This window comes from Leucopleurus acutus (genome assembly GCF_964270905.1).
Source record: "Leucopleurus acutus genome assembly, chromosome: 1".
NCBI classification, from domain to species: Eukaryota; Metazoa; Chordata; class Mammalia; order Artiodactyla; family Delphinidae; genus Leucopleurus; species Leucopleurus acutus.
Genome location: NC_139142.1, coordinates 151596018 through 151622919, shown reverse-complemented (window position 1 = coordinate 151622919; position 26902 = coordinate 151596018). Strand labels below are relative to the sequence as shown.

Below are 26902 nucleotides of genomic sequence, written 5' to 3'. Positions count from 1 at the left end.
CTATCAAAAATTAAAGAAAAAACTTTAAAAACAGCAAGGGAGAAACAATGAAAAACACACAAAGGTATCCCCTTAGGATTAACAGCTGATCTCTTAGCAGAAACTCTACAAGAAGAGACTGGCAAGACATATTTAAGGTGATGACAAGGGAAAATCTACAACCAAGATTACCCAGCAAGGATCTCATTCAGATTTGCCAGAGGAAAACCTTTATAGACAAGCAAAAGCTAAGGGAATTCAGCACCACCAAAACAGCTTTACTACAATTGCTAAGAAATGTCTCTAGGCAGGAAACACAAGTGGAGGGAAAGAACTACTAGAAAAAACCCAAACAATTAAGAAAATGGTATGAGGAACATACATATCGATAATTACCTTAAATGTAAATGGATTAAATGTTCCAACCAAAAGACACAGAAAGGCAGAATGGATAGAAAAACAAGACCCATATGTATGCTATCAACAAAGGACCCACTTCAGACCTAGGAATACTAAAGAATGAAAGAGAGGGGATGGAAAAAGATATTCCATGCAAATGGAAATCAAAAGGAAGTTGGAGAGGAAATTCTCATGTCAGACAAAATAGACTTTAAGACAAACACTACATAATGATCAAGGGTTCGATCCAAGAATATATAACAATTGTAAATATTTATGTACCTAACATAAGAGCACCTCAATATATAAGGTAAATACTAACAGCCACAAAAGGGGAAATCGACAGTAACAAATGATAATAGGGGACTTTAACACCCCACTTTCACCAAAGGACAGATCAGTCAAATGAAAATAAATAAGGAAACGAAGCTTTAATACACATATTAAACAAGATGGACTTAATTGATAATTTTAGGACATTCCATTAAAAAACAACAGAATACACATTCTTCTCAAGTGCTCATGGATCATTCTCCAGGATAGATTGTATCTTGGGTCACAAATCAAGCCGTGGTATATTTAAGAAAAGTGAAATCGTATCAAGTATCTTTTCTGACCACAACGCTCAGAGACTAGATATAAGTTACAGGCAAAAATCTGTAAAAAATACAAACTCATGGAAGCTAAACAAAACACTACACAATAGTGTAGTAATAACTGAATAGTGTAGAAATAACTGAAGAAATCTAAGAGGAAATCAAAAAGCACATAGAAACAAATCACAATGAAAACAAGACGACCCAGGACTTACCGGATGCAGCAAAATAAGTTATAAGAAGGAAGTTTATAGCAATACAATCCTACCATAAGAAACAGGAAACATCTCAAATAAACAACCTAACCTTGCACCTAAAGCAATTAGAGAAAGGAGAACAAAAAATCACAGTTAGCAGAAGGAAAGAAATCATAAAGACCTCATCAGAAATAAATGAAAAAGAAATGAAGGAAATGATAACAAACATCAATAAAACTAAAAGCTGGTTCTTTGAAAAGATAAACAAAATTGATAAACCATTAGCCATACTCATGAAGAAAAATAGGGAGGACGCTAGTAAATACAATTAGAAATGAAAAAGAAATAACAACCGACATTGCAGAAATTCAAAGGATCATGAGCGATTACCACAAGTAATATATAGTTATATGCCATATAGTTATATGCCAATGAAAAGGACGACCTGGAAGAAATGGACAAATTCTTAGAAAGGCACAACATTCAGAGACTTAACAAGGCAGAAATAGAAAATATCAATAGACCATAGACCAATCACAAGCACTGAAATTGAAATTGATTAAAAACCTTCCAACAAACAAAATCCCAGGACCAGTTGGCTTTACAGTTGAATTCTATCAAACATTTAGAGGAGTGCTAACACCTATCCTTCTCAAACTCTTCCAAAATATTGCAGAGAGAGAAACACACCTAAACTCATTCTACGAGGCCACCATCACCCTGATACAAAAACCAAAGATGTCACAAAGAAACCTACAGGCCAATACCACTGATGAACGTAGTTGCAAAAATCCTCAACAAAATACTAGCAAACAGAATCCAACAGCACATTAAAAAGATCATACATCATGATCAAGTGGAGTTTATTGCAGGAATGCAAGGAATCTTCAATATATGTAAAGCAATCAATACGAAACACCATATTTATTAACAAAATGGAGAAAAACCATATGATCATCTCTATAGTTGGAGAGAAAGCTTTCAAATAATTCCACACCCATTTATGATAAAAAAAACCCTCCAAAAAGTAAGCTTAGAGGGAACTTTCCTCAACATAGTAAAGGCCATATATGACAAACCCACAACCAACATCGACCTCAGTGGTGAAAAACTGAAACCATTTCCACTAAGTTAAGGAACAAAACAATGTTGCCCAGTATCATCACTATTATTTAATATAGCTCTGGAAGTTTTCGCCACAGCAATTGGAGAAGAAAAAGAATAAAAGCAATTCAAATCGGAAAAGAAGAGGCAAATTTCTCACTGTTTGCAGATGACATGACACTATACATAGAGAATCCGAAAGATGGTACCAGAAAAGTACTGAGTTAATGAGTTTGGTCAAGTAGCAGGATACAAAATTAGTTCACAGAAATCTCTTGTATTCCTATACACTAATGATGAAATATCTGAAAGTGAAATTAAGAAAAAACTCCCATTTACCCATTTGCTCTGCAACAAGAGAAGCCACTACATTGAGAAGCCTGCACACCGATATAAATAGTCCCCACTCTCCACCACTAAGGAAAGCCCATGCACAGCAAGGAAGACCCAACACAACCAAAAGTTAAAAAATTTAAAAAAACTCTCCTAATTTCTTCTGTCTTCCCGGCAATTGAGCCCAACGTAATGTTTATTATGTTGCTGCATCCGTTCCTAGTTTACTCATTAATCTTTTATGTTCATCATGTTTTTCTAGTGAGACTGAAAGCTCCTTGCTCCAGTGAATGTTTTTCATACTTTTCTTAACCCTCAATAGCATAAAAATTACTCCGGCTACTACCTCAACTCCACCAGTCCCTCCATTTGCCACTTCCCTTTCTCTTAGGGTTAATTTTAAAACAAGTTGTGTTCAACCTGCCTTCACCTTTCCTTTTGTTTAACATCATCTTGCTTACAACGGAAAAGGAATATCAGTATCAATGTTTGACATTTAAATGTTAGAACAATCACCCAGTTTGGTTACCCTCTTTTGCTCAGCCTTACACCCCAAAAGTCTGTTAGTTTATTTCAAATTCTCCAGGAATGTAATTACATTATTAATTTAAGTGACTATTTTGGTAAAAACTTCCCCCAAACATGTCCCTTTATGTAGTTTCCAAAGTATATTTATATAATTATGATCTTCCATTCTTTTAACCTTATCAATATTTAATATTTAAATATAAATGTTATTTCTCACCTTTACTATTGTGACATTTGTGAAGTTTTCTTTTCTCTGCTAATCAGTTTTTAAAACCTTTCTCCCTGTGTAAATGTAGCACAGCCATGAGTTTCACAAGCCCAGATTCAAACAACCGTGGATCGAAAATATTTGAAAAATATTTTTTCCAGAAAGTTAAAAAAAGCAAACTTGAATTTGCCTTGCACGGAAAAGGACAATTGAACCTTGAGCAACAGGAGTTAGGGGCACCAACCCTCCATTCAGTTGAAGCTCCATATATACGTGCTCTTCAGTATATATGATTCTCTGATTCCTTCGCATCTGTGGTTCTGCATATGGGGATTCAACAAACTGGGATTGTGTAGTACTGTATAGTACTTACTACAAGGAAATCCAAATATAAGTGAACATGTGCAGTTTAAACTGTGTTGTTCAAGGGTCAACAATTTACATAGCATTCATATTCTATATACAACTGTTTAGCATTTACTTTGTATTAGGTATTATAAGTAATTTAGAGATGATTTAAAGTATACAGGAAGATGTAAGTTAAATGCAAATACTATGCCATTTTATGTAATAAGCTTGAGCAACTGGGATTTTGATATCTTTACCTGGAATGACTCACCATGGATATCAAGGGGCAACTATAGTTCTCTATTTAGAATTATATCAAGAATTTAGACTGTTCTTTAAAGATAGTTACACTAATTATTAAAATTTACACTTAACATAGTCATATGAAACAAATTATTGAGTTTTAAAAGCCAATAAATGATTCATATTAACAAATAACTAGATCAGCAGAAAAGCCGACTTGAAACCAATCTAATCCCGAAGATCTGTCAGAAAAAAACTAACTGCAAAATAGTGGACCATAGATTCCTATTGTGGAAATTACCAAAAAACAAACAAAAGCCATAAAACAAAAAAAAAATGTATATAAAGACATTAATAAAGCATGTCTCTGTATCTAGTTGTAGAACTTGTAGAACTCTCACACTTAGGAAATTGGTTTATATAAATCTGGTCAGTGATGAGAATCTTAGGTTTATAGACATAATGTCAACATAGTCTCAATTTAAAAATATAAGATAATCTTGTCACCCTTTTCCCAATCCCAGTTAAAATACTAAACATTTTTGAGCTTTGAATCAGTTGTTTTGCCTCAAATGTCATTTAAGAATCATGCTGATCCGAATATAATTATTTTAAACATACACAGGAAGAAATCTGCATGAAAGGGAAAGGTATGCCTAAGTCATCAGTGGGAAAAAGTCGGATTTGTTTATGAGAACTACACTTCTGTAAGTTAACTACTACCTGCAGATGTTTTCACAATTTCTGTGGTGTTTCTGAGGCCCATGAAGTCAAACTGATAAAGCCGCCAGGATTTCTGATCAGCTGCCTCAACCGAATTTTTTCTCCATCTATAAATCATTTCTTCTTTGGGGTAGCCATCTGAAAATGCAGAAAAAATAACACTTGAAAGATGTAGGTTTGTAAAGCATTAATGTCGAAATTATAATGCTGATCATTTAATAGGAGCTGAAATTTCAGTCCATGGGCAAAGGCCACCTAACCCAGAAGGTTTCTACTGCAGATCTTCACAATCAGCAAGATATTCCAAGCCACAAGTGTTTCCATCATCTGTATGGACACAACCCATATCTTTCACTGTGGAAGGCTTGATTATAGATGACGTTCAAAGAATGCACATGAAAGTACTGGTCAGAGTCTCACTAGCTCCTAAACACCAGGATCTAACAACCTGGCCCACACTCACCAGACCTTCCACCTTTTTCCTGAACTTTGTCCAGATCTCAGGAAAGGTGATTTTACTTTTTTCATTATAAACTTTTATTATAAATAGCTTTTATTATTTCCAACATATTTATTTTTTTATTATTGAAGGGTAGTTGTACAATATGTCATGTGTACAGTATAATGGGTCACAATTTTTTAAAGGTTATAAACTACATTTATAGTTATAAGATACTGGCTATATTTCCTGTGCTGTACAATATATCCTTGTAATTTATACAAAACAGTTTACACGTTTTGATTCCCTAACTTCTATTGCCCTCATTTCCTTCTCCCCACTGGTAACCACTAATGTGTTCTCTAATCTATGTCTGCTTCTCTTGTTGTATTCACTAGTTTGTTGTATTTTTAAATTCTGCACTTGTGATATCATTCATGCAGTATTTGTCTTTCTCTCTCTGACTTATTTCACTTAGCATAATAACTTTAAGAAAGACAATAAGGATTTGAGAGGTCAACTTACTCTGTTATGCTCTTTTAGTCTCCAGTTCTGATCAGTTTGACATTTTCCTGAGACGATTATCCAACTTGTTAGTTACTCTAGAAAAGCAAGATATTTTGGTGTTCTAGGCTCAGTGTGGGCAACATGCCCAGAGCTGGGTGTCTTGGATAAGGGTTCTCCCCCACTCCTACTGGTAGTTAGCAGGGTTCTGTTGGCTCCCTAAGCCCAAGCCAGTGATTGGCCCAATGCTTGTTTTTCAACTCCTGGATTCCCTTTCTGAACAGCACTTGGGACCGCAACGTTAAACTCCCCGGAACTCTCTGATGTAATAGAGTACAAGTACGCTTCCTGCTTTCTAACTGTGGATTGCTCTGTGAAATTATTGTCAACATTGCAAGGATACTTACTTGCTCTCCCCTAACTGGACAAAGTTGATATCAAGGCATTAGACTCAGCCTGAAGTAACCAAACATTTTACTTGGCCATTAGCCACTGTCTCAATAGATTTATCTCCTCATTAAACTATCAAATTATAAAAGGTACTTTATGCTATAATTCTTTTTTATTTGTTTTGTTAAACAGCTTTATTGAGATATAACTGACACATTTAACATACAAGTTTGGTGTTTTTCAGTATACTCTCAGAGTGGTGAAACTGTCACATAAATCTAATTTTAGAGTATTTTTATCATCCCAAAATGTAACCTTAGTCATTAGCATTCACTCCCAACTCCACCTCCTTAACACATATCATGCATTGCTCCCAGACCTAGACAACCACTAATATATTTTCTGTCCATAGGTTTGCCTATTCTAGGCATTTCATATAAATTGAGTCATACTACATGTTATCTTTTATAACTTTCTTTACTTAGTATAATGTATTCAAGGTTCACTCACACTGTAGCACATGTCAGTACTTCATTCCTATTTATTGCTCAATAATATTCTGTTGTATGGATATGCATTTTTTTAAATCTATTTGTCATTTGATAGACATTTCGTCTGATCTACTTTTACACTATCATGAATAATGCTGTTAGGAACATTGTGTACAAGATTTTGTGTCAATATGTTTTCAGTTTTCTTCAGAATATACCTAACAGTGGAACTGTTGATCCTGGGTTTACTCTATATTTAATACTTCTCCAACAGTCATAGAGGTGTCAGGTTGTAACTTATTGTTGTTTAATTTGCATTTCCCAAATGGTTGTTATTGAGGATCTTTCCATGGATTTATTGGTCATATATATGACAAGTTTGCTAGGGTATGTTCAAATCTTTTGCTCATTTTTAAATTGGACTTTTTCCCCATATTTTGGAGTTTGGAGCTGTGTATTTTGTATTCAACTCCTTTATCAGACATATGTTTTACAAATATTTTCTGCCATTATGCTGTTTATATTTTTATTTATCCATTTTTCAAAGAGTTTTATTATAAAATTATTGAGGCAGAGTTTCCTCTTAAGCACTTTGAAGATACGATGTAATTGTCTTTTGGCCCCTATGGTATCTGAAGGGAAATCAGCTGTTAATCATATTGAAACTTAAAAATGATAATTTTTCCCTTGCCTATTTCAAAATTTTCTCTGACTTTTGTCAATTTGACTATGATATGATAAGCGTGGATCTCCTTGAGTTCATTGAACTTTGTTGAGTTCTTGGATGTATAGACTACTCTTCTGGGACTCCTACTAATTGTATGTTGTTGATCATGGTGTGCCATAGGTTTACGAGTTTTGATACACCTTTTTCCTTTTTTTTCCATTTTTTTCCTGTCTTTGGATAAAATCTACTGGCCTGTCTTCAAGTTTGCTGATCCTTTGTTCTGTCTACTCCAATCTATTTGTTACAGTTTCCTTTAATTTTTGGACATGGGTTGCTGTAGTTCTTCAAAAGTATTTAAGATAGGTGACTTAAGGTCTTTGTCAAGTACATCCAACATCTGGGATTCTTCAAGGATGACTTCTACTGACAGCTTTTATTCCTGTGTATGTGGCATGCTTTCTCGTTTGTAGGTTCTGTAAATGTTGATAAAAAAATGTCTGGAAACGAGACATTTTACATTTTCGATAATATATTGTGACAACACTGGTATCTGAACCCTCTGTGCACACCAGGGTTTGTTTTGGTCTTGTTGGGATCTGCGTGTGAAAGCAATTTATGAGAAAACCTTAGTTTTAACTCCTGTGCTTGAGAAATTTCCACAAGGCCAGAGGTGAGTGATAGGGGTCTATAGTTTGTCTATAACAAATCCACCAATGATAACAACTGCTAAAAACTAAACTAAGATAAACATAAAAATCAAGAACTGGTCAGTCGCATCCAGCAAAACCATAATCTACATTTCCTCCCAAAGTTCCCAGCCTCAATTTTGAGATGATTTGTTGTCTATATAAGTATTACACAGATGCAGTGTACAAGTTGATTGTAGATATTTAATCTGCTTCTCCTGAGGCTGCAGGGAGAAATTTCCTTCTCTTCTTTGTTTGCACAGCCCCTGGGGTTCAGCTTTGGATTTGTCCCAACCTCTGCATGTTGGTTACCCTCTGGTGTCTGACAGGAGGTGGCTCACTCAATCCAAGGGGAGGGAGTGGTACAGAATGAGGGGTGTGAGCCTGTGGCGGCAGAGGCCGGTTTGATGTTACAACAGACTGATCGTACCATGTGTTCTCTCAAAAAAGTGGTCCCTGGATCATGGGACCCTGGCAGTGGTGGGCTACACAGGCTCCCAGGAGGGGAGGTGTGGATAGTGACTTGTACTTGCACACAGGATTCTTGGTGGCTGCACCAGCAACAGGCATTTCTTGCCTGTCTCTGGTGTTCACACTGATAACCGCCGTTTTTGTCCATCTCTGAAGTTCATTTAGGCAGTCCTCTGAATCCCTTCTCATCACACACCCCAAACAATTGTCTCTTGTCTCAGGCAGGTCTAGACTTTTCCTGGACTCCCTCCCAGCTAGCTATGGCACACTCACCCCCTTCAGGCTGTGTTCACACAGTCAACCCCAGTCATCTTCCTGGGGTCTGAACTCCAAATCCTGAGCCTCAGCTCCTAGCCCCCACCTGATCTTGTGCTTGAACAGATTCGCTTCTCAGGCTGGTGAGAGCTGGTCAGCACCAACTTTCTGTGTGAGGATCTCTCCGCTTTGCCTTCTGCACCCCGGTTGCTACACTCTCCTCTGTGGCTTCCAAGAATACCCCTGCTCACACCCTGTCTCCACCAGTGAATGGGCTTCCCAGTGTGTGGATATAGTTCCTCCTTCACAGCTCCCTCCCTGAGATGCAGGTCTCATCCTATTCTTTTGTTTCTGTTTTATCTTTTTCTTTTGCCCTACCCAGGTACATGGGGATTTGTACCTGGACAAAATATACATGAATCCCAATAATTATTGCAGCATTATTTACAATTTTCAAGATATGGAAGTAACCTCCATCAACAGAAAAATGGATAAAAAAACTGTGGTATTTATACAATGGAATACGACTCAGCCATACAAAAATTGAAATTGTGCCACTAGCAACAACATGGATGGACTTGGAGGGCATTATACTAAGAGAAATAAGACAAAAGCAAATATTGTTTGATATTACTTACATGTAGAATATAAACAAGTCAAATTCACAGATGCAAAAGTAGAATGGTGGTTACTAGAGGTTGGCTCATTGGGGGAAATGAAGAGGTGTTGGTCAAAGTGTACATATTTGCAAAAATAAAAAAGATTTTTGCGATCATGCATCTAAAATGGTTTAATTTTGTGAAATTTCAAACCTTACTGATACGATTATCTATGTTCTACTCTGGTGTAAATGAATAACATACATTTTCATATTTTGAGGCAGTATTATGCAGTGGACTAAAAATTAAGAGACTGACAGGAGAGGAAGTTGCAAAAGATACGTTTTTTGGTCCAACCTATGAAAACAGCCCCAAATGTATATGTTTGCAATGAAATAGCATGTTCTTGTAGAATAGGCAGAATTTTCCCAGAATCTCCATTTATGAACCAGATATCCATTCAGGCTATCTCCACTGCAAAATGACTGATAGCATCTTGCAAAATCATATTTCAAATATTTTGAGTATTTTAAAAGCTACTACGTGCAGATACAGAAAAAGTACAACTTCATAGCCACCGGCACCTTGAAATATGTCGAGAGCACCTCACTTTCTACTAAAAGAATCTGGCAAACATTTGAGTACATTCAATTCTTTAAACTGAACTTTACACAAACTTTAGCCTGAGTTGATGATTACAGCGTGACTCCACTAATACTGGTGTTAAATATTGAGTCAACGCCTATTTTCATAACCCATGCGATATTGCGTTGGGGGACCTTTTCCCTTAAAACTGACACAAATAACATTCTCCTGAAGTAGGAGCCCGTATAAACCACTATATATATCTCATTTTGTTTTTCCCCATTTTAAACCAGATAATCTGCTTCACCTTGGGGAATATATAGGAATCTCAAAATAACAAAATTACTTTCTTCCTTATCTAAAAACCAGGAAATGTAAACATTTCTACATTTTTGTATTTTCATGCAATTTACTGTCTTAACTTTCAAAAATTTAAATGTTTTTTTAAAAATACATTAGATTTCATTATTAAAACCTTGTAGGATGTCTTGGTCCAAGTGGGATAAAGTGATAAAGACTTCTTCTGCAAAGCTGGGCTCTTATTGATTGATTTCTATGTGTTCCTCTAGCTCGTCCCTGAATTACCAGAAGTGAGGAATGATGCTGGGTAAGTGCCTGGAAGCAGGAGGAGGGCTCCTGCTCCGAGGTTGAACATGTTAGGAAGCTGTAGTATTTCCATACAAGTTTACAGAAGCAGAGCTTTGTTTGAAAGACTACAGCTTACCTCTTGCAGGAGATCAGGATGAAGGTGAGAAGTTAGCATGAAAAGGAAGATGACTGTGTATCTCACTGATACATTTTGGACACGGTTCACACTCTTCTCCACTCTTAGAGATGATAACTACATGAGAGGTTCTAAAAGATTAGTATTAAACAAAAGGACTGGATTTTGTTATTCAGTGGTTTCCTGAGTCTATTTGAGAGAATTTTGAAATAAAAGTTTGAGAAACTGCTGGTCTGAACCTTACATGACAGCAGCTTCTTTCAGAGAATTCTTACTTGTTTTTTAAATAACTTTGCAAGGGTGTGTGCATGAGTGCACGTGAGTATGTGTTATGTGTGTATGTGTGTGTCTGTGTGTGTGTGTGTGTGTGTGTGTGTGTGTGTGTGTGTATGAGCAGGCACAGAATACCTGTAAAAAGTCTTACCTTTTCTGAAGTTCTGCAGGCTCTTTGAGGAAAATTATTTCAACCAACAACTGTTTTCTAAATACCATGTGGAATCCACACATATGTGACAGTGTACTAACTCAAATTCCTGCCTTTATGTATTTCTCTCCTCAACAGGAATTATGCAGTGTGAACTCAGCAAAGCTTGCCAGATTGATTTAAATCAAGGTTTTTGAAGCAAATAATGTACTACTATCAAATATTAGTACTGTGGAAGTGTGCTCAAACTATTTTCCAGGCATGATTATGTGGATATGGATAATAAGTCATAACTGGTCTTTAAGTGAAACCAGCTGCATTTACTAGTGCTCTTCCCTGCTGATATCTTCCACTCCCCATTGTAGGATGACTTCCAGATCCTATCCTAAACCCATTCTCCTGAATTCCAGGTCAGATTTGTGCTGAATATTTCTGTATCTATTTCAATATGAATAAAACCAAATTATCTTTTACAGTAAATTCCCAGATCTTTTCAATATCTCCTTCCTTCGGTAAAAATATTACAATTTCCTTAGACATGTAGGCAAAAACCCTACCATAGTTGCCTCACATTTCTCAATTTACTAATCGGAAATTCCAATCTGTGTTGAGTCTGTCTCCATCTGCTCAACCCCATCATTCCAGCCTTAGTTTGGACCATCTCTCCAAGTCACGTCTGGAATCCGTAGTGGCCTTCTAATTTCTCTATATAGTTATGCAACCATCCCTGCTTGACTATTTCAGTCACACAGGTTCCAGTGTGATTTTCTCCTGAAAACAAATCTAACGTCATTTCTCTAATTTAAAACCTTAATGACTTACCATTTCCCGTGGCATAAAGGTCCTTTGGTAAGTGAGGCCACACCTGTTCTCCCACAGTGGTTCCTATATCCTTGCCAGCATTTCTAGCTCTTAGATTTTGATAATGTCATTCTAACAGGTGTGATATATCTCAGTTGGCTTGGATTTGCATTTCACTGATGATAAGTGATTTTGAAGATCTTTTCATGTAGTTGGCCATTTGTTGATCTTCTTTGGAAACATCTATTCAGATTTCTTGCCTATTTTTAAAATTTTTGTTTCTGTTGAGGTATACTTGATGTACAATACTATATAACTTTCAGGTGTACAACATAGTGTTTAAGAAGTTTAAGAAGTTATATTCCATTTATAGTTATTATAAAATATTGGCTATATTCCCTATGTTGTACTATGGCTTCTTTATTTTATACATAGAAGTTTGTACGTCTCAATCTCCTACTCTTATCTTCTCACTTCTCTCTCCCCACTGGTAACCACTAATGTTCTCTGTTTCCATGAGTGTATCTCTTTTTTGTTACATTCACCTATTTTTGCAGTCACTTCCTCACATAGAGCTAATTGTTCCATTCTTTTTACAGTTGCATTTTGTACACATCCATCACACACACATATACTCACATAACACACTCACACTCATAAATACACATCACACTCACTCACACACACACTCACACACATATACCAAGCGGGAAGTTCCAAGACAGTAAAGTGGTTCCTAGGGAAAACCAAGCAATACACAAATTGAAAGCCAACCCCAATTATGGATTTTGAGCACATTTTCTATATTTTCATGCCTATAATTAGTAACAACTGGAATGGCAATTTAGATTTGTACATTTATGAATAAGGGGTATATTAAGTATTACTTTCCTCTGCAGACAACTTTTACTGTCAAGAAGTTGACAATAACTTTTTCTCCCTTGAAAGTATAATAACCTTGACATCAGTTAAAATAAAATTTTAATTCAGTGGGGCCCAACAAAATTTCAGACAGGTCCCAGTGGTCTCAAAGGTCTGAACTCGTTCTGGGCAAGGCCATCTCAAGGAGATGTCTAGAAATGTGTCACAATGATGTGGGCACCACTGTTATTTATTAAGAGGGGAGACGGGTTGCTTGACATTCTTCAGTGCAGGAAATAATTGTCTTGCCTCCTGCGCAACTTTTACATGTTCATAGGCCACCTAGGCAGGTCAAAAACAAGAAATATGCAAAACTATTTGTCTAACTCTGTTTAATCTGTACATTCAAAAATTATTTCTATGCAGAGATGTTATTTCCCGGAAATACAGCTGATTTGTAAATAGAGTGAAATTTTTATTTCAATCTGGTTTGAAATTAACCAATATTTAATCGTTTTTTGACAAGTCACATCACTGAGTACAAGTTGCTTGTCGTGTTTGAGCCACCAGGTAAACAGACCTGAATGACAGATATCCAACTATGTAGATATGTTTCTTCCTTGGGTCTTCTATGAAGCCATGTCAATTACATGCAAAGTGAAATACTTAAATTTTATTTAAATTACTTTCATATTTTCCCTTGATGTGACAGAGCACTGTGCAATTTTTTGGATATTTCTGTGTATAATTTGGTTATATTACTGGTTTTATTTCAGAAAGTGAAAGACATAATGAAATACTTGTTAAAAAAGGAGGCATGTGTATAATCGTGTTATGGATTGAATTGTTGCTTCCAAAATTTCACGTGTTCAAGTCCTAGACCCCAGTGTCTTTGAATGCAACCTCATTTGGAAAAGGAAATTTGGATACAGATTCATACATGTAAGGAAGCTGATACGCGGAGACAGGAGAATTTGGCCAGCTTTAAGCCAAAAAGAGAAACTTGGAACAGATCCCTCATTGCCCTGAGAAAACAGCCAACCCTGCTGACGCCTCAATCTCGGTTTTCTCACCTGAAGCACTGTGAGACAATAAATTTCTTTTGTTTGAGCCACACAGTTTATTGTACTTTGTTATGGTAGTCTGTCCTATTTGGGTTGCTGATATCAACACCATGGCCAGGGTAGCTTTTAAACAACAGAAATGTATTCCTCACGGTCTGGAAAGTCCAAGATCAAGGTGTCAGGTTTTCTGGTAATGAATCCCTTCCTGGTTCGTAGCCAGTGCCTTCACGCTTTGTCCTCACATGGTGGGCTAAAGTTCCTTCTGCGGCCTCTTTTATAAAAGCTCTTAATTCCATTGATGAGGGCTCCACCCTTGTGATTTAAGCAACTCCCCAAGGCCCCACCTATTAAAACCATTACTTTTATAGATAGGATTTCAACATGAATTTGGGGTGACACAAATAGACCATAGCACAGCCTTAGCAAGTATAATGTGAAGTTTATAATAATACAATGTGATTGCCAATCGTGGACCCATACTAACTGTTATGGAAAACACTCTGGTACTTCCTCAACAAGTTTAACAAAAAGATACTATATGACCCAACAATTTCAATCAGAACTATATACCAAAGTAAAATGAAAACATGTCCATGCAAAAGTTTGTATATGAATTTTAATAGCATTATTCACAATAAGCTCAAAACTGTGTGGGAAAATGTACATCAGCTGATAAATGGATAATCAAAATTGGTATATCTGTACAATGGAACATCATTTAGCAATGGAATGAAATGCAGTAATGAAACACACAAATGGATGGACCTTGAAAACATGCTAAGTAAAAGAAGCAAGTCACAAAATATCATATATCATATAATTCCATTTATGCAAAGAGTCGAGAATAGACATAGATTAGTATTTGTCTCAAGAGATGAGGAACTGGGGGGGGTATTGGAGAGTAACTGCTAATTAATTTGGGTTTGGGAGATGATGAAATTTTTCTAAAACTGATTGAGGTGACGGTTGCACAGTTCTGTGAATTGTTAACATTAAATGGGTGAATTATATGACATGTAAATTATATCTCAATAAAACTATTATATAAAAAGTTATCAGATACATGTGGAAAATGTTATTGAAACGAAAATATTTAGCAGATAATAGAAAACGATTACAGAACATAAATAATGAAATTATCAGCCACAGATATTTTAAAGCTATCTTAAATACATTTAAGAAGGCAGATAATAAGAGCAATAATTTTGGTAAAGTACTGGATATCAAGAAAATATTATAGAACTAAGAAACATAAAATCTAAATTAACAGCTCAGTGGATAGCTTTGATAGATGATTGAACATGGTCAAATAATACAATATTGAGCAAAACCATAGCTCAGAGTTTCCAAAATTAATCACTGAGAACCAAAATGTGATAGAAAATGGAAAAAGCACTGAAAATGTCTAACATGAATGTATTTGGGATTCAAGAAAGAAAGCAAACGTATGGGGAAGAAGCAATACTTGAAATAAGAATGGCTAAGGGTTTTCTAACATTATGCACAAAGCCATAGATTTAAAAAGCTATATGAGGCAAAAGTAATATTGATAGATAAGTATAAAAAGCACACACACATATATATATATATATATCATAATATAGCTGTTGAAAATAAATGACGAGGAAAAAGTCTTAAAAGCAGTTAAAGGTGTTTTCTAAGCAGCAACAAATAGATTAATTGACTTCTTGATAGAAAAAGGAAGTCAAAATACAGTTGTATAAAATTTTCAGAGATGAAAGAAAATATCTGTAAATTTAGGACTTTATGCCAAGCAAAGTATTCTACAAAAATGATGTAGAGGTTTCTTTCAGGCCAACAAAAACATGATCCAAAATATTGCTGGCTAGGCTGAAAGAAATTATCTTAGAGGGACACACTGAATTGAAGTGAAATCAGGAAAAAGGGTAAATATTTTGGTAACACTGACACAATGCACTATGGAAATTTAAGTGTATACAGAATTAAAGTGTGCAACCAACAATAACATATAAAGTGAAGAAGAATATATTAGGTTAAAGTGTTCTAAAGTCATTTTTGTTATCTGGAAATAATGAAAGCACACCAAGTGTTATCAGTTATTTGTTTCTTCCTTGTGATAAGAACACTTAAGGTTACATTCAACAACTTTATCTATCACACAGCAATGTTAACTATAGTTATGTTGTATACTATATCCCTAGTACTTACAACTGGAAGTTTGTATGTTTGAGCACCTTCTTTTAATACCTCTCACTTCTGGTAACCAAAAATCTGACCTTTTTCCTATGTTTGGTTTTTGTTTGTTTTTAGATTCCACATATGAGTGAGACCATACAACATTTTTCTCTCTGTCCTCTTTCACTTAGCATAATACCCTCAAGGTCCATTCTTGTTGTCACAAATGGCAGGATTTCTTCTTTTCTATGGCTCAATAACATTTTATTGTGTGTATATATTCCACAACTTTTTATCTATTCGTCCACTGATGGACACATGTTTCCATGTCTTGGCTATTGTAAATCATGCTCCTATGAACATAGCGGTGTAGATACCTTTTTGAATCAATGTTTTTATTTACTTTGGAAAGAGTCTCAGAAGTAGAGTTGCTGGATCATATGGTAGTTCTGTTTTAAATTTTTTGAGAATCCTCAATACTGTTTTACATAGTGGCTATACCAGTACACAATTCCACCAGCAGTGTACAAATGTTCTCTTTTCCCCACATCCTTGCCGGTATTTGTTATCTCTGGGGTTCTTTATGATGACCATTCTAACAAGCATAAGGTTATAACTCGTAGTGGATGTGACTTGCATGTCCCCGATGTTACTGATGTTGAGATTTTTTTTTTTTTTTTTGTGGTACACAGGCCTCTCACTGCTGTGGCCTCTCCCGTTGCAGAGCACAGGCTCTGGACATGAAGGCTCAGTGGCCAAGGCTCACAGGCCCAGCTGCTCCGGGACATGTAGGATCTTCCCGGACTGTGGCACGAAAATGGGTCCCCTGCATCGGCAGGACTTTCAACCACTGCGCCACCAGGAAAGCCTGCGAGCATTTTTTTCATGTACCTGTTCTCCATTGATATGCCTTCTCTGGCAAAAAGTCTACTCAGGCCTTTTGCCAATTTGAATTATTTGTTTTTTCTATAAAGTTATATGTTTTTAAATATATTTTAAATAAACTTCCTCATATATATGGTTAGCAAATATTTTTCCCATCTCATACGTTGTCTTTTTACTGTTGTTTCTTTTGCTGCACAGAAACTTTTTAGTTTGATGTAGTCCACTGTTTAAAAAAATTTTTTTGTTTGTCCTTTAGGTGACAGACCCAGAAAAGCACTGCTGTTGATTGTGCAAAGACGGCCTCTAAAGGCTGGAGCGTACATTGGCTGCAGTCTGGGACAACATAAAACACACCAACATTCGAATTATAGGGGTTCCAGAAGAAGAAGAGAGAAAGAAAGGGACTGAGAAAATATTTGAAGAGATTATACTTGAAAACTTCCTTAATATGGGAAAGGAAATAATAAGTCCAGGAAACACAGAGACTCCCATACAGGATAAATACAAGGAGAAATACGACAAAACACATATTAATCAAACTGTCAAAAATTAAATACAAAGAAAACATATTAAAAGCAGCAAGGGAAAAACAACACACAAGGGAATCCCCATAAGGTTAACAGTTGATCTTTCAGCAGAAACTCTGCAAGCCAGAAGGGACTGGCAGGACATATTTAAAGTGATGAAGGGGAAAATCCTGCAAACAAGATTATTCTACCCAGGAAGGATCTCAATCAGATTTGTTAGAGAAATTGAAACCTTTACAGACAAGCAAAAGCTAAGAAAGTTCAGCACCACGAAACAAGCTTTACAACAGACACAATAGGAACTTCTCTGGACAGGAAACACAAGAGAAAGAAAAGACTTACAATAACGAACCCAAAACAATTAAGAAAAAGGGAATACGAACATACACATGGAAAATTACCTTAAATGTAAATGCTCTCACCAAAAGACACAGATTGGCTGAATGGATACAAAAAGAAGTCCCATATATATGCTGTCTACAAGAGACCCTCCTCAGACCTAGAGACACATACAGACTGAAAGTGAGGGGATGGAAAAAGATATTCCATGCAAACGGAAATTAAAAGAAAGCTGGAGTAACAGTTCTCATATCAGACAAAATAGACTATAAAGACTATTAGAAATGACAAAGAAAGACACTACATAATGGTCAAGTAATCGATCCAAGAAGCAGATATAAAAATTGTTAATATTTATGCACACAACATAAGAGCACCTCAATACATAAGGCAAATGCTAACAGCTATAAAAGGGGAAATCGACAGTAACACATTCATAATAGGGGACTTTAACACCCCACTTTCACCAATGGACAGATCATCCAAAATGAAAATGAAAAACAAACTTTAAATGATACATTAAACAAGGTGGACTTAATTGATATTTATAGGATATTCCATCCAAAAACAACAGAATACACATTTTTCTCAAGTACTCATGGAACTTTCTCCAGGAGAGATCATATCTTGGGTCACTAATCAAGCCCTGATAAACTTAAGAAAAGAGAAATCGTATCAACTATCTCTTCTGACCACAACGCTATGAGACTAGATATCAATTACAGGAAAAGATCGGAAAAAATACAAACACATGGAGGCCAAAAAATAAACTACTTAATAACGAAGTGATCACGGAAAAAATCAAAGAGGAAATAAAAATTTACCTAGAAACAAATGACAATGGAGACACGACGACCCAAAACCTAAGGTATGCAGCAAAAGCAGTTCTAAGAGGGAAGTTTATAGCAACACAATCCTACCTTAAGAAACAGGAACATCTCGAATAAACAACCTAATTTGCACCTAAACGAATTAGAGAAAGAACAAAAGAACCTCAAAGTTAACAGAGGGAAAGAAATCATAAAGATCTGATCAGAAATAAATGAAAAAGAAATGAAGGAAATGATAGCAAAGATCAATAAAACTAAAAGCTAGTTATTTGAGAAGATAAACAAAATTGATAAACCATTAGCCAGACTCATCAAGCAAAAAGGAGGACTCAATAGAATTAGAAATGAAAAAGGAGAAGTAACAACTGACACTGCAGAAATACAGAAGATCACGAGAGATTACTACAAGCAATTCTATGCCAATAAAATGGACAACTTGGAAGAAATGGACAAATTCTTAGAAATGCACTGCCTGCCAAGACTGAATCAGGAAGAAATAGAAAATGTGAACAGACCAATCACAAGCACTGAAATTGAAACTGTGATTAATAATCTTCCAACAAACAGAAGCCCAGGGCCAGAGGGCTTCACAAGTGAATTCTCTCAAACATTTAGCGAAGAGCTAACACCTATCCTTCTCAAACTCTTCCAAAATATAGCAGAGGGAGGAACACTCCCAAACTCATTCTACGAGGCCACCATCACCTTGATACCAAAGCCAGACAAGGATGTCACAAAGAAACCTACAGGCCAATATCACTGATGAACACAGATGCAAAAATCCTCAACAAAATACTAGCAAACAGAATCCAACAACACATTAAAAGGGTCATCCACCATGATCAAGTGGGCTTTATTCCACGAATGCAAGGATTCTTCAATATACGCAAATCAATCAACGTGACACACCATATTAACAAACTGAAGGAGAAAAACCATATGGTCATCTCAATAGATGCAGAGAAAGCTTTTGACAAAATTCAACACACATTTATGATAAAAACCCTGCAGAAAGTAGGCATAGAGGGAACTTTCAACATAATAAAGGCCATATATGACAAACTCACAACCAACATCGTCCACAGTGGTGAAAAACTGAAACCATTTCAACTAAGATCAGGAACAAGACAAGGTTGCCCACTCTCACCACTTTTATTCGACATAGTTTTGGAAGTTTTCTCCACAGCAACAAGAGAAGAAAATGAAATAAAAGGACTCAAATCGGGAAAGAAGTAAAGCTGTCACTTTTTGCAAATGACATGATACTATATATAGAAAAGCCTAAAGATGCTACAAGACAATTACTAGAGCTAATCAATTAATCTGGTAAAGTAGCAGAATACAAAATTAATGCACAAAAATCTGTGACGTTCCGATACACTAATGATGAAAAATTTGAAAGTGAAATCAACAAAACAATCCCATTTACCATTGCGACAAAAAGAATAAAATATCTAGGAATAAATCTACCTGAGACAAAGACCTGTATGCAGAAAATTATGACACTGATGAAAGAAATTAAAGATGATACAAATAGATGGAGAGATATACCATGTTCTTGGATTGGAAGAATCAAAATTGTGAAAATGACTCTACTACCCAAAGCAATCTACAGATTCAATGCAATCCCTATCAGACTACCACTGGCATTTTTCACAGAACTCGAACAAAAAACTTCACAATTTGTATGGAAACACAAAAGACCCCGAATAGCCAAAGCAATTTGAGGACAAAAAACGGAACTGGAGGAATCAGGCTTCCTGACTTTAGACTATACTACAAACCTACAGAAATCAAGACAGTATGGTACTGGCACAAAAATAGAAAGATCAGTGGAACAGGACAGAAAGCCCAGAGATAAACCCACGCATATATGGTCACCTTATCTTTGATTAAAGAGGTAGGAATGTACAGTGGATACAGGACAGCTTCTTCAATAAGTGGTGCTGGGAAAACTGGACAGGTAGGTACATGTAAAAGTATGAGATTAGATCACTCCTTAACACCATACACAAAAATAAGGTCAAAATGGATTAAAAGACCTATATGTAAGGTCAGAAACTATCAAACTTTTAGTGGAAAACATAGGCAGAACACTTTGACATAAATCACAGCAAGATCCTTTTTGACCCACCTCCTAGATAAACGCAAATAAAAATAACAATAAATGGGACCTAATGAAACTTCAAAGCTTTTGCACAGCAAATGAAACCATAAACAAGACCAAAAGACAACCCTCAGAATGGGAGAAAATATTTGCAAATGAAGCAACTGACAAAGGATTAATCTCTAATACTTACAAGCAGCTCATGCAGCTCAATAACAAAAAAACCCAACCCAATCCAAAAATGGGCAGAAGACCTAAATAGACATTCCTCCAAAGAAGATATACAGACTGCCAACAAACACATGAAAGAATGCTCAACATCAATCATTAGAGAAATGCAAATCAAAACTACAGTGAGATATCATCTCACACCAGTCAGAATGGCCATCATCAAAAAAATCTAGAAACAGTAAGTGCTGGAGAGGGTGTGGAGAAAAGGGAACACTCTTGCACTGCTGGTGGGAATGTGAATTGATAGAGCCACAATGGAGAACAGCATGGAGGTTCCTTAAAAAACTACAAATAGAAGTGCCATATGACCCAGCAATCCCACTAGTGGGCATATATACCCTGAGAAAACCATAATTCATAAAGATCATGTACCAAAATGTTCACTGCAGCTCTATTTACAATAGCCTGGAGATGGAAACAACCTATGTGTCCATCATCAGATGAATGGATAAAGAATATGTGGCACATATATACAATGGAATATTAGCCACAGAAAGAAAGGAAATTGAGTCACTTGTAGTGAGGTGGATGGACTTAGAATCTGTCAGTCATACAGAGTGAAGTAAGTCAGAAAGAGAAAGACAAATACCATATGCTAACACACATATATGGAATTTAAGGAAAAAAATGTCATTGACAACCTAGAGGTAAGACAGGAATAAAGACACACACCTACTAGAGAATGGACTTGAGGATATGCGGAGGGGAAGTGTCACCTGTGACAAAGCGAGAGAAAGGCATGGACATATATACACCAACAAATGTAAAGTAGATAGCTAGTGGGAAGCAGCCGCATAGCACAGAGAGATCAACTAGGGGCTTTGTGACCTCCTGGAGGGGTGGGATAGGGAGGATGGGAGGGAGGGAGACCCAAGAGGGAAGAGAAATTGGAACACATGTATATGTATAACTGATTCACTTTGTTATAAAGCAGAAATTAACACACCATTATAAAGCAATTATACTCTAATAAAGATGTAAAAAAAAAAAAGCAGATCACAACCTTCCATTGGAGTTTGCTCCGTTATTCAGCTGTAATTAGGAGAAAACGGTTTGATTTACCCACAATCATCTCTCATTCTCCTTGTTCTAGTTCTTAGAGAATAGACAGGACAGAGTTTCCTCTAAATTACATCCTTTGGATTTGCATTGCTGCTTGTACCAAAACACCATATTATGGCAAAAAAACCAAAAAGAGGTGTTGGAAATGTTAGACAGCTGCATGTATATCCATGAAGTTAGAACACCCCTCACCATACACAAAAATAAACTCAAAATGGTTTTAAGACTTAAATATACGGCATGAAAACTCCTAGAAGAGGACATAGGCAAACCATTCTCTGACATAAATTGTACCGTTTTCTTAGGTTTGTCTCCCAAGGGAATAGAAGTAAACGCAAAAATAAATGAATGGTACCTAGTCAAACTTATAAGCTTTTGCACAGCAAAGGAAATGACAAACAAAATGAAAATACAACATACGGACTGGGAGAAAATATTTGCAAATCATGCGACTGACAAGGGCTTACTTTCCAAAATTTACAAACAACTCAAGAAAGACAGACATTATAGTCTACAAACAATAAATGTTAGACAGAAAAGGAAACTCTCCTACACTCTTGGTGGGAGTGTAAATTGGTGAAGCCCCCATGGAAAACAGTAGGAAGTTTCTTCAAAAAACTAAAAATAAACTTACCATATGATCTAGCAATCCCACTCCTAGGCATATACCCAGATAAAACTATAATTTAAAAAGTGGCATGCATCCCTATGAGCATTGCAGCACTATTTACAATAGTAAACTGCACACACACACACACACACACACACACACACACACACACACACAGTGGACTATTACTCAGCAATCAGAAAGAATGAAATAACACCATCTGCAGCAACATGATGGACCTAGAGATTATCATACTATGTGAAGTGAGAAAGAGGAAGACAAATGCCATATGCCATCACTTACATGTGGAATCTAAAATATGACACAAATAAAGATACCTATGAAAAGACATTATTACAAAGAAGACATACAGCTGGCTAACAGTCACATGAAAAGATGCTCAACACCATTAATCATTAGAGATATGCAAATTAAAGACACAATGAGATGTTTCCTCAACCCGTCAGAATGGCTATTAAAATGACGACAGGATTTCCCTGATGGCGCAGTGGTTGAGAGTCCACCTGCCAAATCAGGGGACTCAGGTTCTTGCATGAGTCCGGGAAGATCCCAGGTGCCGCAGAGCGGCTGGGCCCATGAACCATGGCAGCTGGGCCTGCGTGTCCGGAGCCTGTGCTCTGCAACAGGAGAGGCCGCTGCGGTGAGAGGCCCGCGTACCACAAAAAAAAAAATGACCACAAATAAGTGATAGCGAAGATGTGGAGAAAAGAGAACCCTTGTACTCTGTCGGTGGGAATAATTGGTGTGGTCCTTGTGGAAACAATATAGAGTTTTCTCAAAAAGCTAAAAATACATATACCACAGCAATTTGATTCCAAGGTATTTATCTGAAAAAAATGAAAACAATAATTCAAAGAGATACCTGCACTTCAATGTTCATAGCAACACTATTTACAGTAGCCAAGATATGGAAGCACCCTAAATGTCCATCAACAAATGAATAGTTTAAGAAGTTGTGGTGTATCTGTATATACATATGTGTGTGTGTGTGTGTGTGTGTGTGTGTGTATATATATATATACATATATATATATACTAAATACTACTCAGCCATAAAAATGAAATTTTGCCGTTTGCAACAACATGGATGAACTTGGACGCTATTATGCTAAGTGAAATAAGTCAGACAAATACTGTATGATCTCATTTATATGTGCAATTTAAAAATAGAGAGTAAATTGATATTTACCAGGCAGGGTGGGGGAAATGGGGAGATGTTCATCAAAGAGTACAAACTTTCAGATATAAGATGAATTAATTTTGGGAATCTAAAGTACGGTATGATGACTATACGTCGCAATACTGTGTTACATACCTAAGATCCTGTGAGTGTAGATTTTAAATGTTTTCACAATAACAAGAAAAAATGGTAATTATGTGACATGAAGGATGTGTTACCTAACATTATTATGGAAGAATTTCCCATATATACATTGTATATGTTAAACTTACAAAATATTATATGTCAAATACATTTCAATTAAGGTAGGAAATGAAGTTTGATAACCTTGCTCCGGGGTTAATAAGTACTCCCCAAGCACACATCATTCCACACGCCTTTTACCCTAACATTCCTTTTGGTTGTGTACCCAAATACACTCATGAGTATGATAAGAAGCTAATCCTAGAAAACACAGCTTTGCTTACATGATGAGGCACTTCACAGATTACACCTGGCCACCCAAGAATTTTCACATGAAACACTTGATTTGCAATAACTGGTGATATGTGTAAAGCTGTAGTCTGCCCAGCAGGGCTGCTTTCACTGACTGATAAAGTCTGTCACTCACACGTTATGATTTTAGGGACTCCAAGAGGTATACCCCTTTCCTCTACCCCAAATCTTCCTTCAAAAAAAAGTTCTTTACACAAGGACAGAAATAAATAATCTCAGGCTCTCATCATGGTAAAATCTATTATTTACTTCAAAGTTATACTAATAACGTTATCACTTATCTTCCATTTTATGATACCTTCAAGTAATTGAACAGATAAATCAGATTTTTATGGTCTACTTTTAACCATGTTAGATTTATATTTCCTTTACGGAGTAATTCTAGTTCAACCTCGGGCAAAATAACTCTCATCTCTTCTACCTTAATGGTAAAATGGAGACTAAATATTAAAGATACCTACTTCTTGGGTCTGGTGTGTTGTGTGCTGGTACAGGAAAAGCTCTGCTCAACATCAGATTTTATATTAACACATGGTGTTAATATGCAGCAAAGAGAAGTGACTCTGGCAGGTGAATATTGATACTCCTTAATGGAATCAAGTACATTGCAGTGCAGGTGGCATAGCTAGGTATGAGCATTGCTGAAAAAGAATCATTTTTAAACCAGAAGGCAAGAAGTGTTCACCAATATTTCCAGCTTGGTGGAGGAAAAAAACATGCACTAATGAAAAACCTCAAAAGCACACACGTGAATCCCAGAGGCCATAAAAATATTGCCTAGGGCTTCCCTGGAGACGCAGTTGTTGAGAGTCTGCCTGCTAATGCAGGGGACACGGGTTCGAGTCCTGGTCTGGGAGGATCCCACATACCGTGGAGCAACTAGGCCCATGAACCACAGCTACTGAGCCTGCGTGTCTGGATCCTGTGCTACGCAACAATAGAGGCCGCGATAGTGAGAGGCCCATGCACCGCGAAGAGTGGCCCCCGCTTGCCACAACTAGAGAAAGCCCTCACCAGAAACGAAGACCCAACACAGCAAAAATAAATAAATGAAAAAATATATATATATTGCCTACACAGGTACAGATTCTTAAAAACAAGGGATCAAGATGGGTCAGAAATATCTTCCACTGTTTATTTATTGCTATTTATAATGCTGAAAGGTCTTTCAGGGTTAGTTTTTCAGATGAGACATTGTATTACCCTGCCAGGGAAAGCAAAAGGAAATTCTTGAGAGATTGTAGGACATGGGAAAGTGGATGGGGAGAGCGTCTGAAAAGAACTGCAGTTTGAAGCAACACAGCATAACAATGACCAGGATGGGGGTGAGGATTCTGAGAAAAGTGCAGGGAGGAGAAAATTCAGTTAGAAAGTTCACTATTTAAGGATGTGCACACAGACCACAGACATGGGCAATTTATATATAGCCAAAATTTCACATGTATGCTATCACTATGCCAGGAGAAATGTAAAAATGTGGGAAGTGAAATAAGGTCCCTGGTGTCAATTGTAAATGTTATCAACTTGGAAATAAGATTATACCCTGGTAGTTAAACCGGTGCAATCTACACCTAAATAATGAGATTTATCACGTGAAAAAATAACCCAGTGATCAGTCTGGAAATAATTGAGAGACCCCGAACCAGACTGCAATCTGAGAGAAGAATGGAATGAGATGGTAACTATGGAGCCTGAGAACGTAGTTGTGTGTTGCTTACCGTTTTAGGGAGGCAAGCTGAAACTTTACAGTCGGTTGAGGGTCTGGGTCCTGGATAAAGACGCTGCCATTGCTCACTCAGCACTGCCCAGTCTCTGAGATAATCATGAACCACTAGTCTGAGCATCTAGCTCAGTGGTAATGACCATTTTATCATAAAAACACATTATTCTGGTATATACAAACCAAAAATACTGTCTGGAAATCTGTGAAAGTAGTGTTTGGCTCAGTGGGAGAGGAATTTGTAGTTATACGGTCTACATTTGAATTTATTTCAAACTGTACACCATCTCCTGGAAAACAACAGTGTATTCTTTAGCCAAATTTAATCATATAACGAGTGTTTTCAATAATACACCATCAACCTGCCTTCATCTGTCCTTTGACTAGCTTTACTTGTTAACTACAAAATGCAATTTTCTTCTCAGACTGTCATGAGCCTGTCCTCCATCCACTTCACACCCTGCGGACCCTGATACGGACAGGGTTGATTAATATGTGGTTATTTTCATTAATGTTTATGAGGGGAGGGAAGCGAGGTTGTCCTAGTAGTGTAAAGAAGGTAATGCGAGTGCTGTAAATAGCTGTGAGGGAGGTAGCGGTTAGGGTTAGTAATAGGGCTCAGGCTCTGGTATAAGACGAAGTGACGGCTTCGATGATGGGGTCTTTAGAGTAGAATCCTGTGAGGGATGGTATTCCTGTGAGTGCTAAACAGCCAATGATAAGGGCGGTTGTGGTGAAGGGAAGGGTTTTGTATAGCCTTCCTATTTTTCGAATGTCTTGTTCATTGTTTAGATTATGAATGATGGAGCCATATCATAAGAATAATATGGCTTTGAAAAAGGCGTGTGTGCAAATGTGTAGAAACGCCTGGTAAGGCTGGTTAAGACCAATTGTTACTATTATTAGGCCAAGTTGGCTGTAGGTGGAGAAAGCAATAATTTTTTTGATGTCGTTTTGGGTGAGGGCACAAATGGCTATGAATAAAGTGGTGAGGGCACATAGAGTAAGGGTTATTGTTTGAATGGGTTTGTTATTCTCCATTAACGAGTAGAAACGGATAAGTAGGAAAATCCCTGCTACGACTATTGTGCTTCAGTGGAGTAAAGCTGAGACTGGGCT

General features: G+C 36.7%; 1 protein-coding gene across 2 annotated transcripts in view; it reads right to left on the bottom strand.

The window, feature by feature from the left end:
* GABRG3 (gamma-aminobutyric acid type A receptor subunit gamma3) overlaps nt 1-26902 on the bottom strand; it is a gene marked incomplete at both ends in the record, with an annotated part of 621394 nt that overhangs the window by 20392 nt on the left and 574100 nt on the right. For both annotated transcript variants that reach the window (XM_082846300.1, XM_082846301.1), the window contains one exon: nt 4659-4796. In XM_082846300.1, the coding sequence (XP_082702426.1) occupies nt 4659-4796 (138 nt within the window). The remainder of the gene's footprint in view (nt 1-4658; nt 4797-26902) is intronic.